Source organism: Notechis scutatus, chromosome 2 (assembly GCF_049901735.1).
Source record: "Notechis scutatus isolate UNSWTSFEM ecotype Mainland chromosome 2, rNotScu1.2, whole genome shotgun sequence".
NCBI classification, from domain to species: domain Eukaryota; kingdom Metazoa; phylum Chordata; class Lepidosauria; order Squamata; family Elapidae; genus Notechis; species Notechis scutatus.
In genome coordinates this window covers 141,864,313-141,891,163 of record NC_142010.1, presented here as the reverse complement: position 1 = coordinate 141,891,163, position 26,851 = coordinate 141,864,313, and the positions used below count along the sequence as shown (strand labels likewise).

The 26,851-nt window shown below is 43.5% G+C and overlaps 2 protein-coding genes and 1 pseudogene across 4 annotated transcripts in view; 2 read left to right on the top strand and 1 right to left on the bottom strand.

Moving 5' to 3' along the window:
- The window catches only part of RARG (retinoic acid receptor gamma), a 140,402-nt gene extending 113,980 nt beyond the window's left edge, over positions 1–26,422 (top strand). For all 3 annotated transcript variants that reach the window (XM_026673953.2, XM_087956428.1, XM_026673952.2), the window contains 7 exons: positions 4,528–4,676; positions 6,562–6,703; positions 17,631–17,791; positions 20,480–20,656; positions 21,207–21,411; positions 22,985–23,143; positions 24,112–26,422. In XM_026673953.2, coding sequence (XP_026529738.1) covers positions 4,528–4,676; positions 6,562–6,703; positions 17,631–17,791; positions 20,480–20,656; positions 21,207–21,411; positions 22,985–23,143; positions 24,112–24,293 — 1,175 coding nt within the window. In that variant the 3' untranslated portion in view covers positions 24,294–26,422. The remainder of the gene's footprint in view (positions 1–4,527; positions 4,677–6,561; positions 6,704–17,630; positions 17,792–20,479; positions 20,657–21,206; positions 21,412–22,984; positions 23,144–24,111) is intronic.
- On the bottom strand, positions 10,590–11,439 carry LOC148132289 (polyubiquitin-B-like). The gene is given in 2 exon segments (XM_087956435.1): positions 10,590–10,695; positions 10,698–11,439. Coding segments are annotated over 2 exon segments (627 nt in total). The 5' UTR covers positions 11,302–11,439; the 3' UTR covers positions 10,590–10,672.
- Positions 11,348–12,008, top strand: LOC148132288 (polyubiquitin-B-like; annotated as a pseudogene).
- Positions 26,423–26,851: the final 429 nt, after the last annotated feature.

The following is a 26,851-nucleotide window of genomic DNA, read 5'->3' as shown; positions in this document are numbered from 1 at the left end:
AATCCTGTCCTCCTCAGATCACTTGGCAGCATCTCATTCTATTTTTTGAAAAATGAAAATGCTTTGGTTTTGTATTTCCTAACATGAATGATCAGGATTGGCCTCTGGTTTTCAAACACACCCTCTGTAATTCAGTGCAGGTAATCTTTGACTTACAGTTGAGCCCAACATTCATGTTGTTAAGTGAGACATTTGTTAGCTGGGTTTGCCCCATTTTACGACCTTTCTTGCAACAGTTGTTAAGTGAACAGTGGAAGGTATTAAATTAGTAGCCCAGTTGTTAAGTGAATCTGGCTTCCCCATTGACTAGGCTTATCAGAAGGTTGTAAAAGGTGATCACATGACCCCAAAACACTGCAACCATCATAAATATGAACCGGTTGCCAAGCAAGAGAATTTTAATCACATGACAGTGAGCATGCTGCTATGGTCGTAAGTGCGAAAAGCGGTCATAAGTCACATTTTCAGTGCGATTCTAACTTTAAATGGTCACTAAATGAACTGTTGTAAATCCAGGACTACCTATACTCTTCTTCCAAAACTGAACAGAACTGAATAGTCTGTAATAAGGTGCCTTGCTTGGTTGTCCAGATAAACGAATACCAGTCCAACTTTCCCCAACCAGGTTACACTGTGACTACAGTTCGCAGAGTTCTCATTTGTAAATTCAGAATCCTGACATATCTTGGGCCTATGGGATTGGGGAAGACTGGTCTATTTCAACCGGAGCACTGAAATACAGGTAGTCCTCAACTTGCAACAGGTCATTTAGTGACTTTTCAGATTTACAACGACCCCAAACAAAGTTACTTATGACCATTTTTCACCCTTAGGACTGCTGCAGCATCCTCATGGGTCATGTGATCAAAATTCAGATGCTTGGCCATGGACTCACATTTACGACGGTTGCAATATCCTGGGGTCGTTTTGCGACCTTCCGACAAGCCAAGTCAATCCAGGTTCACTTAACCACTGTGGCAAGAAAGCTCACACAATGGGGCAGAACAAATGCCTCACTCAAAATTTCAACAGAAATTTTGGCCTCAATTAGGGTTGTAAGTCAAGGACTTACCTGTCGTCAAGAAGCTTAAAAACCAATGGATTGCAGAGTTATGCAAAGTTGCATAGAAAAGGAGGGAGGAATGCAGTTAATATTTAATGGAGAACCCGATTAATCAAAGGCTTGTAATTGGGGAAGTATGTTTTGTTTTTATAAATACAGTAGTCCTATATTACCCTTAATTCATATTTGGCAAGGGGAAAGGGCATCACCATCCTGGAGGCAGGAAACAATTTTTTTTTTTTTTTGCAGGACTTTGAAAGGAAATAGATTAGTTGAGATTACAAAAAAAAAAACAAAAAAAAAAACCACCAGCCAAATCAGATACCCTTCCAATGCACTGAGTTTAAGCTTCCATCCATCCCGATTTGGAGGGTTCCAGGCTGAGAAAGGCTGTTCTTTTCCCTGTCTCTTTTGGGACAGGCTTACACTTTTCTTCCCTCCCCCCATGGAAAAGGGATTATGTTACAAGGCTCTGGTAACAATTCCAACCTGTTTGTCCTGGAATGTGGCATTTAGGGCCTTGACACAGGAAATTCAGTGTCTGTTGAAAGCTAGAATTGCAAACAGTTTTATGCTTTGCCTGGGTTTGGGGGCGGTGGGGGGGGGGGAATATGCAGGTGGAAAAAAATGCCATTTGGGCTGAAAAAGCTCTGTCCAGGCATCGTGGGTCATGAGAAGGGCAAGAGGCATGGACTTTTAGGGATAAAAATCTTCGAACATCTGTTTTATCCCAGGGAACTTCATCATACAGAAGTAATGTGAGTTAGGCTTTTCATTCTAATAAAGATGACCCAAACTCAAACCAGCATTTTGCTTCTCCTATCCCAACTCCTAAGTCTGGACAAATCATTTAACAGCCCGGTACTGGTTGATTTCTTCCTGAAATGTATTTATGCTCTCCTGTCCTAAAATGCTGAATGTGGTCCAGAAATATTGCAATTCCAGACTGTTTTCAACCTTGATGTGGCCTTTAGCAAGTGATGTTAATTCATCTTCACTTTCCTCATCTGTACATTGGGAATGAGAACAGACTGAACTCCAAAAGAACATTTGACTCCACTGGGGTGGGTTTCTGTGTGAAGCAAAAAAAAAAAAGAACACACGATTGGGTCAATGTCAGCTTAGTGTAATGTATGAACTCAACCATTGAGTTTGAAATCCATGGCTTATGATTTAGTAGGTGGGAGCAAACTCTTTTTCAATACTTTTTCCTGTGGATGATTAGAGGAAACCAAATGGGATAGACCTGAAATGTGGGGAGATTTGTTTTGTGGGTTATTCAGATTGGGTGTTTTTTTTTAAATCTGTTTTTAGTAAAATAGCTATATTAAGCTAACTAGAGGGCTGAACAGCCTACTTTGAGTTACAAATCAACTAATACAATTCCTATGGCCATTTGCAGACTCGGATTCTATAACTGACTGTATGTTCACACTATTTACATTTGCTGAAGTGTAAATTACCCAAGCAGTCAGGTATCATATAACAAATTAGGCTAAAAGATGAGTTTGTGGCGCAGAGAACGAGCACTCACATATTGCCTTGAGTTCTTGTAGATAGAATGGCAGAGATTAAACTTCCTATATAATTGTGGGATATTATAGGTAGTCTTCAATTTACAACTACAATTGAGCCCAACGTTTTTATTGCTAAATGATACACTTGTTAATTTTGTCCCATTTTATGAGGTGTTTTTTTTTTTTGCCAGAGTTGTTAAATTAATCCCTGCAGTTGTTAAGTTAGTAACCTGGTTGTTAGATGAGTTTGGCTTCACCATTCATAGATATGAGTCAGTTCGTAAGTCTGAAAAATTTGCAACTTTGAATGGTCACTAAATGAACTGTTGTGAGTTGAGGACTACCTATAATTAGTTATGCAACAGACAGATGATACATTTGGGAAGATTACAAGTTTAGACTCCACCCTTGCTTCACAACAACCAATGAACCTTTTATTCAGGAGCAATTAACAGTCTTTCTAGCCATTTATCTTAATCTTCCATGATCTTATCCAATTCCCACTTAAAATGGCCCAAATTGGCTGCTATTACTACAGCTGCTGGCAGCAGATTCTATAATTTATCTAGATGATATATTAAAAAGTACATTTTTTTCCTGCTGATCCTGAATTCTCCGGCATTATGTTTCAGTGCTGGCACTGAATTTTAACTTTATCAGAAAAAATTCTCTCCATTCATGTTATTTGTATCATACTTTATTTGATACCACTCTATTATATGCATGTCTCCCAGACTCCCTATATTCCAAATTGAAGAGTCCCACCTACTGCCATTTTTTTCTTGAAGGGGAACTAACACAGTTCTCTCATCATTTTGGTTGCCCCGTTTTGTACCTTCTTAATTCTGTGAAACCCTTCTTAAGATACAGAGATTAAAGTTATACAATACTCAAAAATATGGTGTCTCCGTAGATTTATATAGGTGCATCATCATCATCATCATCATCATTATTATTATCAATAGTTCTATTTTCAATTCACTTCCTAATTGAAATAATTATACCAAGCATCAAAGTTGGTAGCTGAGCCTTGGGTTGACATTTTCATGGAGGAATCCACCATGACTTCAGAACACTTGCCAGCTCGGATGCCACTAACATTTAGTCAGAAGGAGTCTGATAACATTTATAGGTAAATGTTGGACTTTTGTGCCAACATCCATTATTCAATACATCCAGATAGATTTGAGAAGAGCATCCCTTTTGTCATAGGGTCCTATTAATGGAGGTAGTCCTCGAGTTATGACCACAGTTGAGACCATAGTTTATGTTGTTAAGTGAGACATTTGTTAAGTGAGTTTTGCCCCATTTTAGGAACTTTCCCGCCTCGGTTGTTAAGCGGTTCACTGCAGGTTATAAGTCAATAACCCGGTTGTTAAGTGAATCCGGCTTCTTCATTGACTTTGCTTGTCAGAAGGTTGCAAAAGGTGGCCTAGGGAACACAGCAATGGTCATAAATGTGAACCAGTTGCCAAGCATCCAAATTTTGATCACATGACTAAGGGGGGGATGCTACAATGGTTGTAGGTGTGAAAAATGAATGTAAGTCCCCTTTTTTCAGTGCCGTTGTAACTTTGAACGGTCACTAAATGAACTGTTGTAAGTTGAGGACTTCCTGCACTCATCTTTTCCTCCATCTGACCAAACAGAGACAGATGCGACTCCATGCTGCGTGCCGAAAGAAAGAGAAAAGACAGAACCATGTCTGTAACACAGTGTTTTCCAAGTTTAATTATTCTGTTCTCTTTCATGGTCCTTTTATGTTTCCCTTAAGTGTTGGACTAGGAGTTTTGATTTTTATCTATTTTTCTAATTAGGAAATTTCTTTTTTAAAAAAAAAAAAAGAAAGAAAAAAGTTTGTCACTTGTGCTCTCTTTCTGACACACACACACACAGCCACATAAAATCTAAATCTATCTCTCATGTCTTCTTGTTTCCCTTCTACAGCAGTGGAGACCCAGAGTACAAGTTCTGAGGAGATGGTGCCCAGCTCCCCTTCTCCACCCCCTCCCCCACGGGTGTACAAGCCTTGTTTTGTCTGCAATGACAAGTCCTCTGGCTACCATTACGGGGTCAGCTCCTGCGAGGGCTGCAAGGTAAGTGAAGGGAAGGTCCTGGACCGCCATTTTCTTTCCAACTTCTGAGGTGGAGGGTTGCCTTTCCCAAGTGCCCACCCCCTTGGCCTCCACAGTACACATCCTGAGTTCAGGCAGGCATTACGACTCCTGCCTCTGTTCAGCTAGGAGGGTGTGGTTGGCTACTTCACCCAGACCTCCTTCCTCTGGCAAAGAATGTTACAGCAGGGAATTCCAAGTTGCCGCATGCCAACACCCAAAACAGATTACACATGCAAGACGAAATGTGCAAAACAAGCAAGGGTATGCTGATTTGCATCCTTCAGTCCACGGGTGGAATCCAAAGTTTGTTTGCTGCAGAAAATTCCACCTACATTTTCAGCACAGAAATCTACAAGGCCTTCGAATAATATCAGAGAGCTGAGCTGTTGAAGGCCACCCAGATTTTCTGACCAGCCAAGGGTTTCTGAGGTCACTAGATGGATTGTAAGGGTGCACTTAACATATCTGCATAATTCCAGGCAGAAACTGGATGTCCTCCCAGATGTGTTGGATTTCACTTTGGAGTATTGGCACTATTTTTGCTTTTTTAAAAAAATATCTTCAAATTAGTGCTGACTCCTGGCAATTGCCTGGATGAGTCCTCAATTTTCTTGGCAATATTTCAGAGGTGGTTTGCCCCATGCCTCATTCCAGAGGTGAGAGAGAGTGACTGGCCCAAAGTTACTCAGCTGGCTTTGTGCCTAAGGTGGAACTAGAATCCACCATCTCCACGTTTCCAGTCTAATGCTTTAACTACTACATTACATTGGTGGTCTAGTACTGACACTGGAACAGGATAATTATATTTGTCTTGTTATTGTTGGAAAAGTTTGCACTGACCAGTTTCCAAGTATAGTCTAGGATCCTAATAATTAGCATCTCTAATATTCTGTAATATTATTTCAGTGACATTTGGTAGTGCTTCTCTAAAACAGGCCATGTAGTATGATCATCCCAGTACTGCAGATAGATCCAAGGGAATGTAGCTTGCCTAAACTCATCCAATTATGTGTCATAGTTAAAGAAATATTTGGATTCTGAACTTCCTGGATTCATGCTTTTTAGCTCCTACATCAGTGCTCAGGAACCGAGTGCTGTTCAAAAACTTTGGTCTACAGTTGCTCATGAACGCCAGTATTTATTAATTCTAATTGGGGCCAAGGGAGTTGCATTATGAAGTATACGGAAGGACCTGAATCAATGAAATTGCTGTCTTATAAAAAGGGCCATGTAGCACCACACCCTAGCAGAGGTTTCTCTTGCCTTGAGCGTGTTGTGGAGGTGATGCATGTGGGAGAAGACAGCACTAAGCAAGAATGGCTAATAATCTGGCCTACCAGGAGACAGCTGGTTGCATTGTTGTAGATCATAATGCATCCCAAGATTTAATCAACTAGCGGACTATAAGACTTTGTTGGTAAGAAACAAGATGTCCTTTCAAGAGTTACTGAATTACAACATTCCAAAGTTCCAATGAGCCAGGCCAAATAAAAGGCCTTGTGCGCATTTTAGTTCAAAATATCCAGAGGATGCCTTTATCTTGCACAAAATAAACTTCTATAAATGGGTGTCCCCAAGTAGAACAGTGATTGGTTGCTCCTGTTGGGCTAAACCTGAACGTGACTTGATTTGGGGAGAGAGCATAATGAATGCAGTCATTATGGTAGATAAATCATGTTTACATTTTTATGGATTGTAAGGAACTGCATTCAGTTCGTTCATCCAAACGTGCTTAAAGCAAGCCGTGATTTAGGACTCTGTGAATTAGGAAAGAGTCTTCCTTGAGAACATTGCTGGAAACTGCGTCCATGCCAGCCTTCCATTTAAATCCTCCTGCTCACTTGTAACTCTCTATGATTTTTAGGGCTTCTTTCGTCGAAGTATTCAGAAAAACATGGTCTACACCTGCCACCGAGACAAGAACTGTCAGATTAGCAAGGTTACTCGCAATCGCTGCCAGTATTGTCGCCTACAGAAGTGCTTTGAGGTTGGCATGTCCAAAGAAGGTGAGTCTTTCTGTCAGAGTTTGAATGGCAGATCCCTTTTATAGGATCTTGTAACCTCCCTATCTGTAAAACATCAAATCTCAGTATTTGCAGAACTACCAAGAACCAGCCAGTTTGGGAAAGGCTGCCTTATAACTTCTTGGGGTTGGTACAAAGCTAATGCCAAAGGGATTACCCCTGTTAAATATCACTGTGGTGTACACAATGTAGGTGTAAGATGGAAAAATCCTGAGAGTGAGAAATATAAAGCTGAAGATGGGCTCTAACATGAGTCCAAAATCTTGAAGAAAAAAACCTCGGGTCCCGGTGACCAACCCAGATTGGATCCTGCAACATTATCCTGGGACATGTATATTCACCTTCCTTCATTATAAAGCTACTGCATGTTTCTAGTTGCGAAAGAAATGGTTTTTTAAAGGGGGATCTAAAAGCTTAAAAGGGAAGCAGCAGGAACATGCCGGTACTTAAACAGGACATAGAAGGGACGAAGATAGCAATAGCAATAACATTTAGACTTATATACCCCTTTGCAGTGCTTTACAGCCCTCTCTAAGCACTTTATAGAGTCAGCCTATTGCCCCCAACAATCTGGGTCCTCATTTTACCAACCTCGGAAAGGTGGAAGACTGAGTCAACCTTGAGCCAGTCAGAATCAAACTGCTGAACTGCTGGCAGCCGGCAATCGACAGAAGTAGCCTGCAATACTGCATTCTAACCACTGCGCCATTACGGCTCTATAAATAGAAAGATAGAAAGTTAAACGGCTGCTGTTCCTCAGACCAGTGGTTTCTCCAATCCAACATTCATTTTCCTAACTATAGAGCCATCTATGGAGCTGTGGCGGCGCAGTAGTTAGAATACAGGACTGCAGGTTACTTTGGCTGACTGTTGGCTGCCAGCAGTTCAGCAGTTCGAGTCTCATCGGCTGAAGGTTGACTCAGCTTTCCATCCTTCCGAAATGGGGAAAATGAAGACCCAGATTGTTGGGGGCAAGATGTAGACTCTGTAAACCACTTAGAGAGGGCTGTAAAGCATTGTGGAGCAGTATATAAGTCTAATTGCTATTGCTACCATGACTATCAGATGCCAGTTGGAAACTTGCAGATTGGGAGACCATAAATATAATAGCAAAGCAGACTGGGACTGATCAACAAAGGAGAAGACAAGCAGGGCAAATGTGGATTTTTAGAGCAGAGTTTCTCAATCTTGGTGACTTTAAGACGTGTGGACTTCAACTCCCAGAATTTTCCAGCCAGCTGGCTGGAGAATTCTGGGAGTTGAAGTCCACACGTCTTAAAGGTTGAGAAACAACTGCCTTAGAGCAATCGCTATGCATTACTTGACCTGGCCACACATCTGTTTTATAAACCTAAAGGTTAGGATAGGTTAGTCCTTGACCTAGGATCACAGTTGAGCCCCAAATTTCTGTTGCTAAGCGAAAGAGTTGTTAAGTGATTTTTGCCCCATTATATGACCCTTCTTGCCATAGTTGTTAAGCGAATCGCCACACTTGTTAAGTCAGTCACATGGTTGTTAAGTGCATCTGGGACCCTGCAACTGTCATAAATGTGAGTCAGTTAGCCAAGCATGTGAATTTTGATCATGGGACCATGCAGAAGCTGCAAGGTCATAAGTGTGAAAAATGGTCATAAGTCCATTTCCCCCCCAGTAATGTTTGAACTTTGAACAGTCACTAAATATACTGTTATCATTTGAAGACTATCTGAACAGGGACCATACTACTTAATTGTTTCTTATGTCCCTGTTCTAGATGTTTCATGAATATTCATTTAAATGTTTATTGATAGTGCCTAAGCAGATTTTTTTATGTTCCTTCAGGACATGGACACAAACTATTTAACACAATATGACAGACACAAGCGTGTCCAAACAGCAAACCATATCTAAGTGCACACATATACAGATGTGATCAGAGGTGCACATTTATTCCATATATTCTGAGGCCTAAAATCACATTATTTTAAAGAATTTCTCATGCATCTCATTCTCCTGCAGGCTGCCCTGCTGGCCGGCATTGCTTTACTCACAATGCATAGGGTACCCAATTTTTTATGCTTATTAGCAAAGCCACGTTGGCGCGATCCAGCCATCCAGACGCACCTAAGAGAATTCCCACAAATCTTTCCCAGGGATCTTTGGTTCCTCCTGATCAAGCCATCTGCTTTTTGTATCTGGTTTCTCCATAACATTTTTCTCCTATGGCATTGCTTTCAAATGGATTTTGCCTCGAACAGAAATGCTGCAAACTGAAAAGACACATGTGGATTTTCAGAAATAATAGTTGATGATGGTAATTTCCCCCCTCTGGATAGGGTGGGAGGAGCTAAGAAAGCAACAACCCCTATTGATATTCTGTAGTGGTTAGGGAGCAGAGATTGGATGTGGGGGAAATAATGACCTCCCCCCCCCCAAAAAAAAAAATCATGGAAGAGCCACAAACAAACGATCAACAAACCTTGGAGGCTGAATCGGAGTGCTTTGCTGCCCCTTTAAGAGGGCTGTCAAACACCCGGGTGACCAGCCTTTTCAGAGACAGAGTGCCTCTCAGCGGCTGTTGCTTTTACTCCCAACTGCTTAGGCACGTCTTTGCCCTGGCCTTAGTCAGGACTCACATTAATCACTGCCTCTTTAAGAGCCCCTAATTAGGAACGTCTAGGTCTCAAAACCTGGTGATTTATTTCCGAGGGCCTGTCACTTTAAAAAGGGGGGGAGGAGAGAGAGAGAGGGAGGGAGGATGGGGCCAGGGGAGCGTGGTGTCAAGGGTGGGGGAAACTACGAAGAAGAATGTTATCCCGATGGGTTGTCACTGCAGAGACAGGAAACGGATGCCCGAAGGGATCTGAGCCAGCCCAAGCCTTTTCCCCTTTCCCTCTGTATCCCATCTAGGGCTCAAATGGGGCTTGGGACCACGGGATGGGACACAGCTCCCTGCTAAGCTAGATTGCATTCTCTGAAAACGTGTGGCCGCCACACCTTTTGTTAAAAAGAGAGGGAGGGAGGGAGGGAGGGAGGGGGAGAGAGAGAAGACTAGCTGGAGGGAGAGATTGGGGAGAGCTGTGGAGTAGTGTTGCCTGCATGCAAAAAAACCCTCCAGTTTGCCTGAGCTGGCAGCCTCCCCCCCAGCATTGTGCTGACTGCGGCTATAAGTGTATATCCTGCCGATTGGCGTATCCTGTTCCCAGATCCCTGGCGCTTTATCCAGGGGTGAACAGGAAGGACAGCCTGAGAAGGCTCAGGCCGACGAGAGTGCACATGCAACCCAGGGCTCTCAGTGAGGAAGGAGCGCTGGCAGGATTCAGAAGGCGGGGAAGGAGGGTGCCCTGGCTGAGAAGAGGCAGGGAGGAGAGGGCCAAACAGCCCTACGTGCCAACGCAGAAGAAGCCCTCTTGGGGCCCTCGCTTGGATGCCTTTTCCAGAGGGCGCTAAATCCAGGCTTCCTTTTTGAGATTTTGCAGCTCGCAGGGAGAGCGACACAGAAGCTGCCCCCCTTTTAACACCCTGAAACCCAGTTCATTGGGGGAGCTGTAGATACTAGACAAATGGCTGCTTTTATTGCCTTCCTGGACAAGGAAAGTATTCACATGACCACCGTGCCTTTAAATGCCCTTTTAAAACAGCTTGTAATCACTGCAGAAATTGGATTAAAATCCCTGCCCTTCCCAAAACTGTGCAAGGAAACAAACCAAAAGAGTGGCAAAGAATATATTCCTATCTGTTTTTATTCAAATGCAAGCCCTGTTTCATTTATGAGACTTATTCCTAGGAACTTTAAGACTTATAAGACTTATTCCTAGGGCATCGTGCACTGTGGAGGCAATGGGACTGTCCTGTACAATGCTGTTTAATAATTTGATTCGTATTTTTCCGGTCAGGGTCTTCACAAAAATCTGCATGCCGCCCCTCAGACGCAGGACAAGATGAAGGGTGGACTCCTTCTGGATGTTGTAGTCAGATAGGGTGCGGCCATCTTCTAGCTGTTTCCCAGCAAAGATCAATATCTGCTGGTCAGGAGGAATGCCTTCCTTGTCCTGGATCTTAGCCTTGACGTTTTCAATGGTGCCACTGGGCTCCACCTCAAGAGTTATGGTTTTTCCGGTCAATGTCTTCACAAAGATCTGCATGCCGCCCCTCAGACGCAGGACAAGATGGAGGGTGGACTCCTTCTGGATGTTGTAGTCAGATAGGGTGCGGCCATCTTCTAGCTGTTTCCCAGCAAAGATCAGCCTCTGTTGGTCAGGAGGAATGCCTTCCTTGTCCTGGATCTTTGCCTTCACATTCTCGATGGTGTCACTGGGCTCCACCTCAAGAGTTATGGTTTTTCCAGTCAGGGTCTTCACAAAAATCTGCATGCCGCCCCTCAGACGCAGGACAAGATGAAGGGTGGACTCCTTCTGGATGTTGTAGTCAGACAAGGTGCGGCCATCTTCTAGCTGTTTCCCAGCAAAGATCAATCTCTGCTGGTCAGGAGGAATGCCTTCCTTGTCCTGGATCTTAGCCTTGACGTTTTCAATGGTGCCACTGGGCTCCACCTCAAGAGTTATGGTTTTTCCGGTCAAGGTCTTCACAAAGATCTGCATGCCACCCCTCAGATGCAGGACAAGATGGAGGGTGGACTCCTTCTGGATGTTGTAGTCAGATAGGGTGCGGCCATCTTCTAGCTGTTTCCCAGCAAAGATCAGCCTCTGTTGGTCAGGAGGAATGCCTTCCTTGTCCTGGATCTTTGCCTTCACAGCAGCAAGAGGCAACCCATAACTCTTGAGGTGGAGCCCAGTGACACCATCGAGAATGTCAAGGCCAAGATCCAGGACAAGGAAGGCATTCCTCCTGACCAACAGAGGCTGATCTTTGCTGGGAAACAGCTAGAAGATGGCCGCACCCTGTCTAACTACAACATCCAGAAGGAGTCCACCCTCCATCTTGTCCTGCGTCTGAGGGGCAGCATGCAGATTTTTGTGAAGACCCTGACTGGAAAAACCATAACTCTTGAGGTGGAGCCCAGTGACACCATCGAGAATGTGAAGGCAAAGATCCAGGACAAGGAAGGCATTCCTCCTGACCAACAGAGGCTGATCTTTGCTGGGTAACAGCTAGAAGATGGCCGCACTCTATCTGACTACAACATTCAGAAGGAGTCCACCCTCCATCTTGTCCTGCGTCTGAGGGGTGGCATGAAGATCTTTGTGAAGACCTTGACTGGAAAAACCATAACTCTTGAGGTGGAGCCCAGTGACACCATCGAGAATGTGAAGGCAAAGATCCAGGACAAGGAAGGCATTCCTCCTGACCAACAGAGGCTGATCTTTGCTGGCAAACAGCTAGAAGATGGCCGCACCTTGTCTGACTACAACATCCAGAAGGAGTCCACCCTCCACCTGGTCCTGCGTCTGAGGGGTGGTTTTTAAACTTTCTGCTTGCTTACAACAATTGAAGTAAGCTTCACTGCACTTTGTTTCAATAAAGCTGTTGGGATTTCCCCCCCAAATAATAATAATAATAATAATAATAATAATAATAATAATAATAATAATAATAATAATAATAATAATTTGATTCGTATTTTTAAAACTAGCACAAAGAGTAGATTAGTTAAGTATCTTTGCTCCTTGCTCTGTCAGTGGCATTGAGGTTGCAACATAAACCTTCCCCCATTATCAACTCTTTCTATAAAAAAACAATATCTGATTAAAATATAATAGAAGAGGTGAAATATTTCCAAGTAGTTAATAACTTGGAAGTATTTCAAATAATTCTGAACAGTTTTGGTAAAATGAATGTAGAGTCTAAACCCAGACACTGCAATGCTCTTATGCCATTTGGGATACTTGCTATGCCTTCTGGACAATTAGTAATTACTATCAGTTTCCCAATTACAGGTTTCACTTAATTTGTGTTTGTTGTTCTCTTTCTCTTTCCTCTCCAGCAGTGTGGGAGAGGTAAGTTTAAAATGATCACCAGAGACTGTTTATTTTAGGTATCCCTCACTATTTTTGCATGATGGAACCTGAGGCAATTTCTAAGCAAACACTCATCAGTTGTGTTCACATGGTATGCTTAACCAGAGCTCTTACATATCTAAACGCTGTATTCCTAAAGCATCCTCAGCATGGTTAATCTTATCCTGATTAGATTTTGTGATGTGTAAACCCCGCTTTTATAGTTAGTGATTTTTTTGTAATGTGCAAATCCCCCAAAATGGTTAATCTAATTAAGCAAACTGTAAATCGTGTTAACTCAGCCATTCAGATGTAATTGGCTTCAATGATTGTTAAAGTAACTATGCTTAATCAGCAAAAGCAATGTTTTTTTTTAAATCATGAGAACAGTTCTACCTGATTCTGCTTCAGTCAAATTCCACCTTGAGTATTGTGGCTAGGTTAAAAAAAAAAATCTTGACTCAGTGCGTGGAGCAGTCAAAGCAAGCTCGGATGAAATACTGTAAGATGGATACTGCTCCTTGTTATTTGCCAAATGGGATCACACGCCCCACTCCTCGCAAAGGAGTAGATCCACAATTTGGGTTCCTCCTAGACTTATGATTCCTGTTAGAGGAAATGTCTGAGTAGGCTTTGCCCATCGTAGGCTGGTGATTTGATTACTAATTGGATTTATTTGTGTGATTTTATATCCCGACTTTTGTATGGAAGTTCAAAACAGTGTATGTAGTACACTTTTCTCCCTCCAACATATTTGAGTAATAGGATGTCAACTAGGACCAAAATTATGAATGCTAATATTATTTTTATTACAGTAAAAGGTTAACAAAATGTTGCAAGACTAAATATACTGATCTCCACCCTCCCTTTCTCTTTGTGAGAACTGGAGAGGATCTTCTCAGAGACATTTTTTTCAATTTTTCTGTGCCGGAATCAGATTTCTTTTATCGGATTGTTGTTTTGGTTGTGGCTCTTCCGCCTGTTCCTCAAAGTTATTTTTTCTGGACTGCCTCTGAAAACAAATCATGTACTTTAATTGACTCTAAGTGCAGTGGCTCTTCTACTAGGCATTGATAGAAGATAGAGTCAGGTAAGACTGGTGCTATAGTTACAGTATAGGTTATTGATTTGTTCCTGGGCCTAATTCAAAGTGCTGGTTATCTTTAATGCCCACATAGTTTGGGTTACATGTACCTGCAGGATCATCTCAGCTATTTCATTTGGCACGTCCCACACATTCTTCTAGGGAGGGCTTGTTGAGGGTCCCCAACCCATTTGAGCTTGACAACACTACTCAGTATTTGCCATTACCCAGTGGAACCTCTTGCCACAAAGTACAGAATGCCCTGAAACTCCTACTTGTAGGATGCTACTTAAGGTTGGATTTTTCTTGCTTTGAGTCTGCAGACATGGAATATGCTATGTGTAAGGTAAGGAGAAACCAAGAACCTTGCAGGTTATTTTTAATGAATGTTGTTCAGTCGGTGGATTCACATGATCAAAGATGAGTTTTGTCTTGCCATTGGAGAAACTCTGACCTTGGCTATATTGCTCCACACTGGAGAAAGCAACAGCTCTATTTCTTGGATGAAGTGAGGTACAGCCATCCTACCCATCCTCCTTTCCAAACCTCTTCAACATCCCCACGGCTCTCTATCCAGCCCTTTAGTTGGTCCTTCTGGTTTACTTCTGACTGAGCACCATTCTGAGAACAATTCTGTGATCATGTTTTTGGGGGATTGCAGAATTTACTGCATGGCTTAGGCTGAGGTTAGGGAGATGACAGAGGTGTGGAATTTGGAATCTCAAACCCATGATGAGGCTGAAAAAGAGAAAGAAAAGAGCATGGCCTGGGGTAATTGATAGGCACTTTGACCAAGGGTCAAAGCAAAACTGCGAAGGGTGGTAAAGTGACTAGAAGTCTGACATGAAGGACTGCTGCTTTTGGGCAGAGCTGTTTGGATGCAGACAATCCCAGTATAAATTCCTGAGCTCTCCAGTTTCAAAAAAAAGGCTCAGAGAGGTCATGGGAAAGATTATCTGGTCGAAATCCTGGAGAACTGCTGCTTGATGGACAAATAGTCTGAGGTGGTATAGAGTACAATAATACTTTTGGGTGGAGAATAGAGAGCATACCTCAGTTTGTTTACTCTCATACCACCCTACCCAAGGCATGAACATCTGCTGGTAACTGGGTCTTTTTTTTTTTTTATGGCATTCCCTCATCAAGTTGTTTTTGTCTCATTTCCAGCCTAGCCGTTCCAGTTTTAAAGTAGTGTTTTTCCTCTTCTCCTGACACAGTTTTTGAGATGGATGTGCTCTGGCATGCTTCCTCCATGAAAGAGTTGCTGATGGAGAGGGATGGGCCCAGCTTCTATTCACCTGTGTAGGCTGCTTTGTTTGTTGGCAGTGCCAAGAATGGCAACCCTCCCACAGCCTCCCTTTGCAGGCTCTTCCTCATCCAGTTGATGGAGACTGACCTCCATGGCCATTTTGGCCAGGCCTGAAAAAGAATCAAGAAGTTTGACGTTGGGAGGGGCATTTGCCCAGAGTGCTTGATTGGCATGTTTCAAAGTGTCTATCAGATCTTATTTGTGGCTCCTATCAAACAGGAACTTGATGCTCTTTTGAAAGACACTTAGACCTGGGTTTTAAAAAAAGAAAAAAACAGGGTCGATACTTTTCACTAATTCTGTGCTTCCCAGAAGGTTTATTTAAACTAGAAAGAAGGAACCATATTCTGCCACTTGATAGCAAGAGCACTTAGACTTATATACTGCTTCAGAGTGCTTTTACAGCCCACTCTAAGTGGTTTCAGAGTCAGCCTATTGCCCCCAACAACAATCTGGGTCCTTATTTTACCAACCTTAGAAGGATGGAAGACTGAGTCAACCTTGAGCCGGTCAGGATCAAACGCTTGGCAGTCAGCAGAATTAGCCTGCAATGCTGCGTTCTTACCACTGCACCACCAGGGTGCAGTTTTGATGTTGCTGATTCCATCACAACCAGGCACATTATAGGTCCTCCTCTGATAGTGCGAAGAAGGGACTTTGGGTTTTGGTGTTTGGGCTTCATGCTGTTTTTATTATTGGGGATGTGGAGATGGACATCACTTTAGGGTCTATGACAATTCGCCACGGCCAACTTATTGCAGAACAACTCGTTACGGCCATCTCTGCCACATGATAACTCACTGCGGGACAAGAGTTACACTAACTTCAAAGAAATGGCAGAATAGAATCATTAAAGAAAAGATGCAAAAGGAGAAACAGAATAAAATGTGAATGGCAAAAATTGAATTTTTTAAAAAATTCATTTTAAATAATTAAATAGAATTGTTACATTGTCCCACAGCGAGTTGGCTTGACAAGTTGGCCACGGTGAGTTGGCTGTAGCAAGTTGTCCCATTCTCCCTCACTTTATTCCCTGCATTCCGGATCTAAGCCAGTGGTTCTCAACCTCCCTAATGCCGCAACCCTTTAATACAGTTCCTCGTGTTATGGTGACCCCCCAACCATAAAATTATGGCTCGGTCATAAAATTATGGCTCAGTTCCTAAGACCATCGAAAATATGTGTTTTCCGATAGTCTTAGGAGACGCCTGTGAAAGGGTCGTTCGACCCCCAAAGGGGTTGTGACCCACAGGTTGAGAACCACTGATCTAAGCGCATCCACAGGCTATATCCAGGTTTTCTTTTCCAAAAAGGCAGAACTGGACTCATTGCCAACACCACCGTTTCTATAAGTTGAGGATGGAGTTAGCTTGTCAGTCATTCCCTCCTGCTCCATCCTGTAATCTTTTTCTGGGCCAGTTTCTCAACACTTGTCTAGGAATTTGTTTTTCCAGAAATAGCCAGGCAGACACCCCTCCCCCCACCCTGTACCTGCTGGGCAATCTGACAGGTGGCTGAGCATACCATTCCAGACCATGCACCCCATACTTGCCCACATCCACTCTGTCCCATATTAGGAAAAGTGATTAAGGGTTGTTTTCCTGCTGCTCGAAAGGAAAGTTGTCTTATTAATACCATAAGGGAAGCAACAGTTGCCACCCTTGTAACCACAGCAGATTCAGGCTCAGCAGTCAGAGGAACCAATTTGATGCTGTTATTCTTTTCTGTCATCAGAAAGACAAGCAGAGTACATTTAAGTGCAGCTGTCTGCCTGTTCCTTTAGAGGTTCAACCTATCAGCTGTCTTCATTGTCTCTCACCCTTTGTTGCCATTTAGCGGTTCCCCGGGTTTTTATTTTATTTTTTTTACAGCCCAGATATGATAATTCTAAACAAAGCAATACAGCAGTTGAGGCTTAAGAGAGAAGGTCCGTCTGTAGGAGGAAAAAACAAAGAGTTGGCAAACCGTCTGAAGATATTTTGTAGAAGGAACAGGCCACTTTGTGCCCTCCAGATGTTTTGGATTATGGCTCCCACAAATCTTGCCAATATGACTCTGCTGGCTGGATCTGATGGGAATTGAAGTTCAAAGCAACCACAGAGTACTCTGGGTTGCCTTTCTTCTGCTTTTTACATTTCCTTAAAAGAGGTGGAGGATCTGGATTGTAGGCATTACTCTGTCTCCCGGGGAAGAGAGATCTTAGAGCGGTGGCCCCCTAATCTTCACGAACTGACAGCAGCAGTGGTGGCAGAGAGGGAATGGTTTTGCATGTGCAACCTAGCTCCTGCGCATGCACAAATGAAGCTTCGTGCCCTTGTCCGCTGCTTGCACGGCCCGGTTTCCCAATGGGTCAGGGATCGGTACTGGTCCACAGCCCAGGGATTGGAGACCCTGTCTTAGAGTCTATCCTATATTTCCATTTCTATTGTATTGCCTAAGTCAATGGTAACATTTCAGCCGTGACCCTCCATGGTCTTTTTCTCAAGATATAAATGAAAGGCTTCCCTTGAAGGAAATTGATATTATGGTCCATTAAAAATATCCTTTTCCATCACTTTTGCTCTCTCTCTCCTCTTTCAGCTGTGAGAAATGACCGCAATAAGAAGAAAAAAGATGTGAAAGAGGAAGTGGTGGTAGATAGCTATGAAATGACTCCTGAAATGGAAGAGCTCATCCAGAAGGTCAGCAAAGCTCATCAGGAAACCTTCCCATCTCTTTGCCAGTTGGGCAAATATACCACGGTAATGACTGTAACCTACCCTTTTGAGAATGTAATCGCTCTAAAGTGCAGGGCACATTAGAAGACCCTGGGTACTTCTAACCTTGGCTGAACCCTGAACCCACAGAGTCACGTCTGAGTTGTGGGACTTAATGTTTTGTTTCACAGCACATTATGTTGGCGAGCTAAACCACAAAATTAAAACCTCCTGGGTTGTGTGTTTTCTTCCCCATCCTCTGCTAAGCCACAAGGAGGAATTTGGAATCTTTACTTCTATCTTACACCACCACAACATGCTTTGTCATCAAAAATCTGAACAAACCTGTTAATTTTAACTCTAGTTAGTTTAGAACTTGATAAAAGGCAGCTATGGATATAGGACAATGGTCACAGTAGCAAGGCAAGAGGAAAAAGGGAAACCATATCCAAAGATAAAGCACTATTTCTTATTTATCCAAGATTAATCAATAATCTATACATACGTACCCATCCCGTCATGCTGATCCCTTTCAGGATAAGCAATGTTATGCAGAACATACAAAAAGATTAAGAAATAACAAGTCAAATAAATTAAAAACATGATGGGATGGGTATGTATGCCCATAAATTCTCAGGTTCTCTTTTAAAGAACCCTGTCAGTCCATTCAGACAACTTTTTCACTTTCTTTTCCTCTCAAACTGTTTTGCTCCCTTCATAATCTTATTTTTGCCATTTCGTCTATATTGCTCCCTTTTTGTTACAAGCTACCTCAAGGTACTTCTTTCATATTGGTCTCTCACTTTTGTATTCAAATTACATTCATTTAATATTAATTTATTATTAACCTTATTGTTTCTTGTTTCAACACACACACTTCTTAAAGTCCTCACTTCCTTTTTATTTTCTCCTGACAGGGTCTAGTCTCACTTCCATATAATAAAAGTAGGCAAAATATAGCCGTATATACTGGTAATAAAGCCTCAGTTGAATAGACCTTTTAAAGGGAAATAATGTCTGCTAAATCTGAGTGTCTGTTAAATCCAAATTTATGTAATTGATGCGTGTATAATGCATAATTTACACAAGTAATGTTGCATTCCATTTGCATAAAATAATAATTTGTGTAATTATGCATGCAAATGACAAAAAATATCAAACAAATCACAGAAATAATGTACTTATGCATTATTTTCATAGTGAAATTCAAATGTAAAATTGGTCCTTTGGTTCAAATTCATTAAATAAAGTTCTGTTAAATTACTATACATAGCCATTCTCATTGTCACAGAACATTTATTTCTCACAACAGATGACATGCTATCACCTTCCCTCTATATTTACACTTAAAAGTTCTACATCAATTTTTCTGTCTTTATCAAAAACTTCACTAAGGTACATGAATTCATCTGCTTGTTCTAGGTTTTTGCCATATATACCATATACGTAACTTGCTATCGTTCATTGCATTTTTTCCTTCACACATAAATTACCTTCATCTTTGACGGATTGATTTTCAGAGCTATACTTCTCATAACATCATACAAACTGTCCAAAGTTCAATCATTATAGTTCTCACCAAAATATGGCATCATCTGCATTAAAAAATACAATTATATCCCCATTCAGTTCTTATTTGTCCATCACAATTCCTTATACATTTATCCATAAATCCATTAAACAACAGAGGAAACATTACAGAGCCTTGTCTTTGTCCCTGCTCAGTGTTGAACCAAATGCTAAAAATACCACTTATTTTCATGAATTCTTTGTTTCCTTCATAGCTTTTTCAGTAACCAACATTCCACTCCATGCAAAACCATCTATAATTAAAGCTTCTTCCCTTCAACACATAACACTTTTACTTCAAGCAACCTGGTTAAGAGAATACAGGACACAACAGAACAAGGGTCTTCAAACTTGACAGCTTTAAGACTTGTGGACTTCAACTCCCAGAATTCCTGAGCTAACATGCCTGGAGGAGGAATTCTGCAACAGAACATAGTAGTCCAATTCTCTCAGGCTATTAATGGTAGATATTACAATTAAGCGAGAATATACTGATCCAGCGATGGGGCAGCTGCGACCCTCTGGATGGCTAAGATGTGAACTCCCATCAGTCCAGCCAGCAGTGAAAAGCAGCACTAGGATTGCAGTCCAATAACTAGAGGATCACAGTATTCCCATCCCGTATTCTTAAATCTTCTCACGAGTTAGACTTAAATGCACATCTTGTCATTTGCTTTGTCAATTTGCTCAGTTAGTAGCAAAGGTAATACGATCACTTTTCTTCAACACTCTTGTTGCTAGGGATGGTTTAGAGTTATTATTTTTAAGAAGAAAGGTAAATGGAAGGGGAGAAAAGGGTGGGGAAGACAACAGAGAAAAATACCCATAGAGTTAAGGGGGAAAATATATATATCTTTGTTCTCTTTGGAGACTAAAACCAGCTTCTGCAGTGTTCATGATCTCAACAGCATTTTCCAACACAGGACACAGCCTGTTGGCTGCATCTTGGGACTGCAACTCCCATAATTCTTATCCATAATGGAAATCCGGGGAATTGCATTCCCAAGCTACTTGTAGCTGCTAAGCCGGAGGAGACCACTTGGAGGGGCACAGCAGGAATGCTGACTTCTGGAGTAACATTGTCTTGTGTTTGTCCCCAGAGAGGGACGTGAGGTGTGGAGAAAGACAAAGCAACTGTAATGACTGACTTCTCTTTTCTTCCAGAATTCCAGTGCTGATCACCGAATACAGCTGGACCTTGGGCTATGGGACAAATTCAGCGAACTGGCCACCAAATGCATCATCAAGATAGTAGAGTTTGCCAAACGCCTACCCGGCTTTACCACCCTCACCATTGCTGACCAAATTACTTTGCTGAAGGCAGCATGCTTGGACATCTTGGTGAGGGACAGAGACCTGTAGAGCTTGAGGGAGGGAATGGCCTGCATGGAGATAGAGCGGGTATACGTTCGTCCTTAAACAGAGCATCAGGATATATTTTTTTGAAGACCAAGGTTCAAAGGTGATCCCCAAAGTAGTAGTGTGTCTAAGTAATGCACATTAAAACCCGTACTTGAATAATTCATGCATCTGTGAATGCTGGGAAGAGCCAAGCAGAAGCACGAAAAGCTCTTTCCCTCTACAGTTTTTTTTTTTTTGAGGACAAGAATATTTGCTCAGCTTTGGTTACTGAGGTTTCGCTGGGCATTTTCCAAACATATAATTGTAGGAGGAAAGGCCAACATTTATTGGAAAGGCTGATGTTCTCAGGAAACTGCATTTTGCACGATGAAAATGTTTCAAAACACAAATGTGGAACCCAAAGAGTTTCTTTATGGGATATTATAGGAGTACCAGAAATAAACAAAAGAGGGTGGTGGGGAAACAAGGTTGGTCTCCCTAGAATATGTTTCTCCGGTGACTTTATTTCTGTCCTCTCCACCCTCCGCAGATGCTCCGTATTTGTGTCCGCTACACTCCAGAACAAGACACGATGACCTTTTCAGATGGGCTGACCTTGAACCGTACCCAGATGCATAATGCTGGCTTTGGGCCCCTCACTGACTTGGTTTTTGCCTTTGCCGGGCAATTGCTTCCCCTCGAAATGGATGACACCGAGACAGGCCTGCTCAGCGCGATCTGCCTCATCTGTGGAGGTAATGCCTCAAGCGCAGCTCCCGCGTCCCTCGTCTTTTCCTTATCGGCTTGGATCGAATGGAAACTTCCCTTTGGAGAAGGGTGCTCTGAACTTCCCCTGGGGAGCTTCAGAAGAGGGACAGAGACTTCAGCTGTGGCCAGCTTCTTTTCTTCGTAGGCAGCGGGAAGGCAACGCAAGTGCAAGGTGGAGAGAATGATGTCCTACTCTTGCCATTGGGGAAAACAGGGACCTTCTGTTTACACACAGACACGCCCCATAACTTTTAAGGGCATTTGCTGAGGAGACTGCTTTTCAATTAATCTCTCCTAATTATCAGCCAGTCACAGTATCAAATTCTACAGAGGAGAAAATTAAATCACATGGCACAAAGTATATCCTAGAGCAGGGGTGTCCAACCTTGGCAACTTTAAGACTTGTGGACTTCAACTCCCAGAATTCCACAAGTCTTAAAGTTGCCAAGGTTGGACACCCCTGTCCTAGAGAATCACCATAGATCTGTAGGAAAAACATTGGAGTGGATCCAAAGGTGCTTTTTCAAGAGGCAACTGGACTTTCTGGTTTTTCTTTGAAGAGACTCCGCTTTGACTTTCCCCACCATCCAGTCAGAGCTGAAGAAGCTTCTTGGATGAGAAGCGAAACGTCTTCAAAGAAAAAAAACCAGAAAGTCCAGTTGCCTCTTGAAAAAAAGCACCTTTGGGACAACCATGACCTGGATGAGTAAGAATCTCCACAGACATAGGAGTGGACCACTGTAAAGTCTAAAGATTAGTAGCAATTAAAATGAAATTTCTAAATTAAAAGTAGGAGGAAGGTAAGTTGTGTACCCTAGACAAACCAATCAATATGTATGATTGCATAAACAGAGTTGTGCTCTTTCAGGTTTCATTTATCTTAAATGACAGAGAATTTGCTTTAGAAATTATTTCTTGGGTGAAGGTCGTGAACAGATACGTTTTGAAAGATGTAGTGGTGAAGTGTTGTGCGGGCCCGCATGTGAATACGCTGTGTTTTATTATACAGTCACTTCTGCCTTACCTTCAATGCCCTTCAATCTAGTCTCTGGGGAAGACATTACTAAGAAGTCCTCCCATAAGATGTTTACAGCAGCAGTGCTACCATTCATCTGCAGAGGCCTGCCTTTGAAAATGGGTTGGAGAATTTTTCTCTCCCCTGGAGAAATCATCCACCCAGTTTCTCTCCTCGTGGACTAAATGGAGCATAAAAGCCTGCTCTTATCTATTTAATATTTCCCTGACGCGATACTAAGATCCCATTCCCTCTTATGAAAGGGGAGGGGAAAAAATAGCATGTAATGTAAAAAATAGCACGTAAATGACAGTGAACGGTTGAAGTGAAGCTTGGTCAAGCAAAAACCCTATCTAAGAGGCTTCCTGCTACCTAATTGTTTTTCTATTATTATTATTATTTTTGTCCTGCAATCCACAAGGATTAAGAGTGCTCATCTGGAGATGAAAACTGGCGTTCCGTGTATGCTGTGAAACACTCACAAACAATCTAGATTGTTCAAAAGCAGCAGAACAAACACACCACGGTCTTTCTTTTCCCCATAGATCGAATGGACCTGGAAGAGCCGGAAAAAGTAGATAATCTGCAGGAACCATTGTTGGAAGCCCTGAAGATTTATGCGCGCCGACGTCGGCCCAACAAGCCTCACATGTTTCCCCGTATGCTAATGAAAATTACTGATCTGAGGGGGATCAGTACCAAAGGTAAAACGGTATATTCTCAATTGGGAGCGTAGGGTCATTGGAGGTGGGTGTGAATATTCGGAGTTTTTGTCATGGAACATTCCTGAAGCAGTCTCGAAATATGTCACCCCAGGAACCACAGACTTATGGTTGAAGAGAAATAAACGGCTTCTGTTTTTAATTGCTCTTACACTATTTTGCTTGCTGCAGTGTGGAGGAAGCCTACTGATCTGGTTGACTCCCCTTCTTGCTCATAGCATATCCTGTAATTGGTGGTCGGTGGAAGGACTCTTCCAAAAGCTATGGAAAAAGGAGGAGTTATCCTGCAGCAGTACTTCCTCCAGAGCTTTTAACACCACCCCTTCATTAAAAAAAAAAATTTGGTTCCTCCCACAGAGGTTATGAAGAGTCTTGGGTATATGTGCAGACAGCCAGTGTGTGTGAACTGAAGTTGGTAGCTGCTCTGGGTTTTCAGTACAGCTAGTCCTCGACTTATAGCCAAAATTGAGCCCAACATTTTCGTTGCTAAGCGAGACATTTGTTCAGTGAATTTAGCCCCATTTTACGACCTGCCTTGCCACAGTTGCTAAGTGAATCACTGTGGTTATTAAGTTAGTAACATGGTTGTTAATTGAACCTGGCTTCCCCATTGACTTTCCTTGTCAGAAGTTCACAAAAGGTGATCCCATGACCCCAAGACTCTGCAACCGTCATAAAGGTGAGTCAGTTGCCGAGCGTCTGAATTTTGATCACGAGCCCAGGGGGAAAGTGGGGGAAATAGTCACGTCATTGTTTTTCAATGCCGTTGTAACTTCGGACGGCCACCAAATGAACTGTGGTAAGTTGAGGACTCCCTGTAGAATCCACGAAAAGCTTATGGCAACTTTTCTTGGTGAAAAAGAATGCAGTCTCTCTTATTACCTGATCTGCTTCATGGGGAAATTCCCATCCACCGATGTTACCCGTTTCCCTCCTCCGCTCTTCCACAGGTGCTGAACGGGCCATCACCTTGAAGATGGAGATCCCTGGTCCCATGCCACCACTCATCCGAGAAATGCTGGAAAACCCTGAAATGTTTGAAGATCAGCTGTCACAACCTCCAACTTCGGCAGAAGCCCCGAGCACTGAGGAGAGCCCAGCTGACACCAAAAGCCAAGAAGAAACCCCTTAGCACCTCAAGGAAGGCAGGATCTAGGCTGAGAAAGGCTGGGAGAAGATGGTTTTCCTGGGTCTCATCTCTGCCTTCCCACGGCCCATTTCCTCCTGGACGCCATTTTAGGCTTGCCTTTCCTGCTCTTGGCTCATCTGCCGGAGTCAGGCATCAGGACAGCAGCAGTCAAGATGAGCTAGGAGGCAGCGGCAGCCTGTTCCTCTCTCCTCCTCTGTGTTTGGTGACGTGGGCTGGATGCCTCTTGCCTTAATCTTTTTCTTTGGGGCCTTGGGTGTCTCTTCAGAAGCCTTTTCTCCCAACCCCAGAGCTTTGCCAAAGCCCCCCAGGTTGCCTACCCAGCTGACTCAAGCAGCTTCAAGCCAAATGTTCAGAACCTGGGAAGCCCCAAAGGGGCTACAACTTGGAGATTTCCCCCTTTTCAAAACGGGGTGAGCTCCACATGTGCAATTTCCCTCCCCCATAAACTCAGAGCCTCTGAGAGAAAAGGGGGCACCCCAAGAGCCAACAGGGACTCTGTCAGGAGTGGTTTCTTGGTTTCAACTCAGTCTAAAATCCACTTCGTCCTTCTGCCTTGCAAGCCAGGAACCCCTGGCACCTGGGATGCTATTTATTCAAGAATCTGAAGACCAATGGAGGAACGTAACAGCCCCTTCCTCTCCCCATTGCACACAAGAGACCTTGGACCAATGATGTTGGGGGATGGAGAAGGCAAAGGCAGGACTATGTACGCATCCCTCTACGTGTCGCCTTTAGGGTGTGCTTGTATTAAAAATCCATCGCTGATGGATTCCGGCAAGCTATGTGAATTCCTGGGGGTGGGGGAGGGGCTCCTTTTGATTAGCTTTATAAAATGCTATTGTGTTATTATCGCAGGGCAGAGAGAGGGATCTCATCGTGGTCCTTCCCCCTGTCTCCCCATCCCAAGGCGTAGAGGTATAGCAGGGTCGGGGGGGGTTGTATCTGTTGCTTGGGATGCTTATGACCCCAGTGCTAAGAATTCTGGGAAATGGACCCCAAAGGACACTAGATAACCAAAGATATCGCGCTGATAAGGGGCAGTGGGAGTGGCGGTGCAGAGTTACAGATTTGACCCTGTTTGCTGTCTCTCCGCCCCACCCTCCCTCCCACACACTTCTGCCCATGTCAAGGAGAAGTCAGTCGGTCTCTAGGATGATAAAAGCAAGCCGGGTGGGTGGTCACGGCTTGCCTTAACTTGCCTTTAACTTCTCTTTCTGCAGCACTTTGATGGAGCAAGAAAGACCACTTCTGCTCCAGGAAGCTTGGTTTCCCTCCCAAAGGCTGAGAGGAGGAGCCATTTTTGCTCCTCTCTCACAACTCCAGGGACGACGCTTTCTTCCTTTCGCTAGAGGGCAGACGCGTCTCCTCCGCAAAGCCTCTCCTGCCGCCTTCAGCGACAGGAATAAAAAAACCCCGAACACTACAAAGCTTGGGCAGGCGGAGAGGGGTTGTTCTATCAAGTTACGGCCCTCAGCTCTTATCAGCTACTCTTCTGCCTCGGCCTCCCTTTCTTCTCTTCCTACTGGGAAGCCTTCATCAGAGGGGGTGGGTAGAGAAAAGGCGAGAGGAGGGTCGAGCTTTGCCTCTGGGAGAGGCTGCAGGGCGGATTAAAGCCCGCCGCCTTCTTTCGCTTCCCTCGGCAGCTCAAGATGCTGCTTTTCTTTCCCTCTCCGGCCATGAGCAGGGCAGCCCCACCCCCCAGGAGGTTTTATTTATTGGCTTATGTTTACACCAGGGAACGGGCAGTAAAGGGAGCGAGAGCTTGGCCCTTCCCCCTGCTAGAGCAAGTGTTGACAGATTGCAGCGCACCAAGGAACAGAGCCTCTCCCGCTGAACGGTCTTGGGTTCCCCCCCCCTCCTAAAATAAGCTGTCAAAATAAATACCCCGGGGCCTTAAAATGGGGGTCTGTTTGTGGTGGGGGTGGGATAAAAAAGTTTTTTTTTTTAAAAAAAAAAAGGGGGGTGAGGCCCTTCTTGGATGTTTACATAACCAGCTTTCCATGGTATTTTACAGGACTCTTCCCCTGCCCCTGCACTCCCAGCTGTGCCGCAGAAGGGGACGGGGCGGGGCACTTTTCTATTTTTACAAAATAAAGTGATGGAAAGTCAAAGGCCTCCTTCGAATGGGTTTCTTTTCTCACTAGGGATGGCGCACGCGTTTCTGTATCTGCAACGTTGACGAAATAAGTGCCTCACTTGTGCTCTCGCCAGGCGCGTTCAGAGGCGGGTTCTAATCCACCCCATTTTAGTAGTAAGTGGGTCACGTATAGGTAGTCCTTGGCTTAGCGGCTGTGGAAAGTTACGACGACATCGAGAAAGTAACTTACAACTGGCGTGGCATCTTCTCAAAATGTGGGTGCTTGGTAACCGGCCAGTATTTACATGCAGCATCACAGGGTCATCATTTGGGACCTTCCCAATCGGCTTCTGACAAGCACAAGTGAAGAAAAGGCCGCGAAATCAAGCATGAATCGCTTAACCCACCCCTTTGCTTAGCAACAGAAATTCTGGTCCCAATTTTGGCCATAAGCTGAGGACTA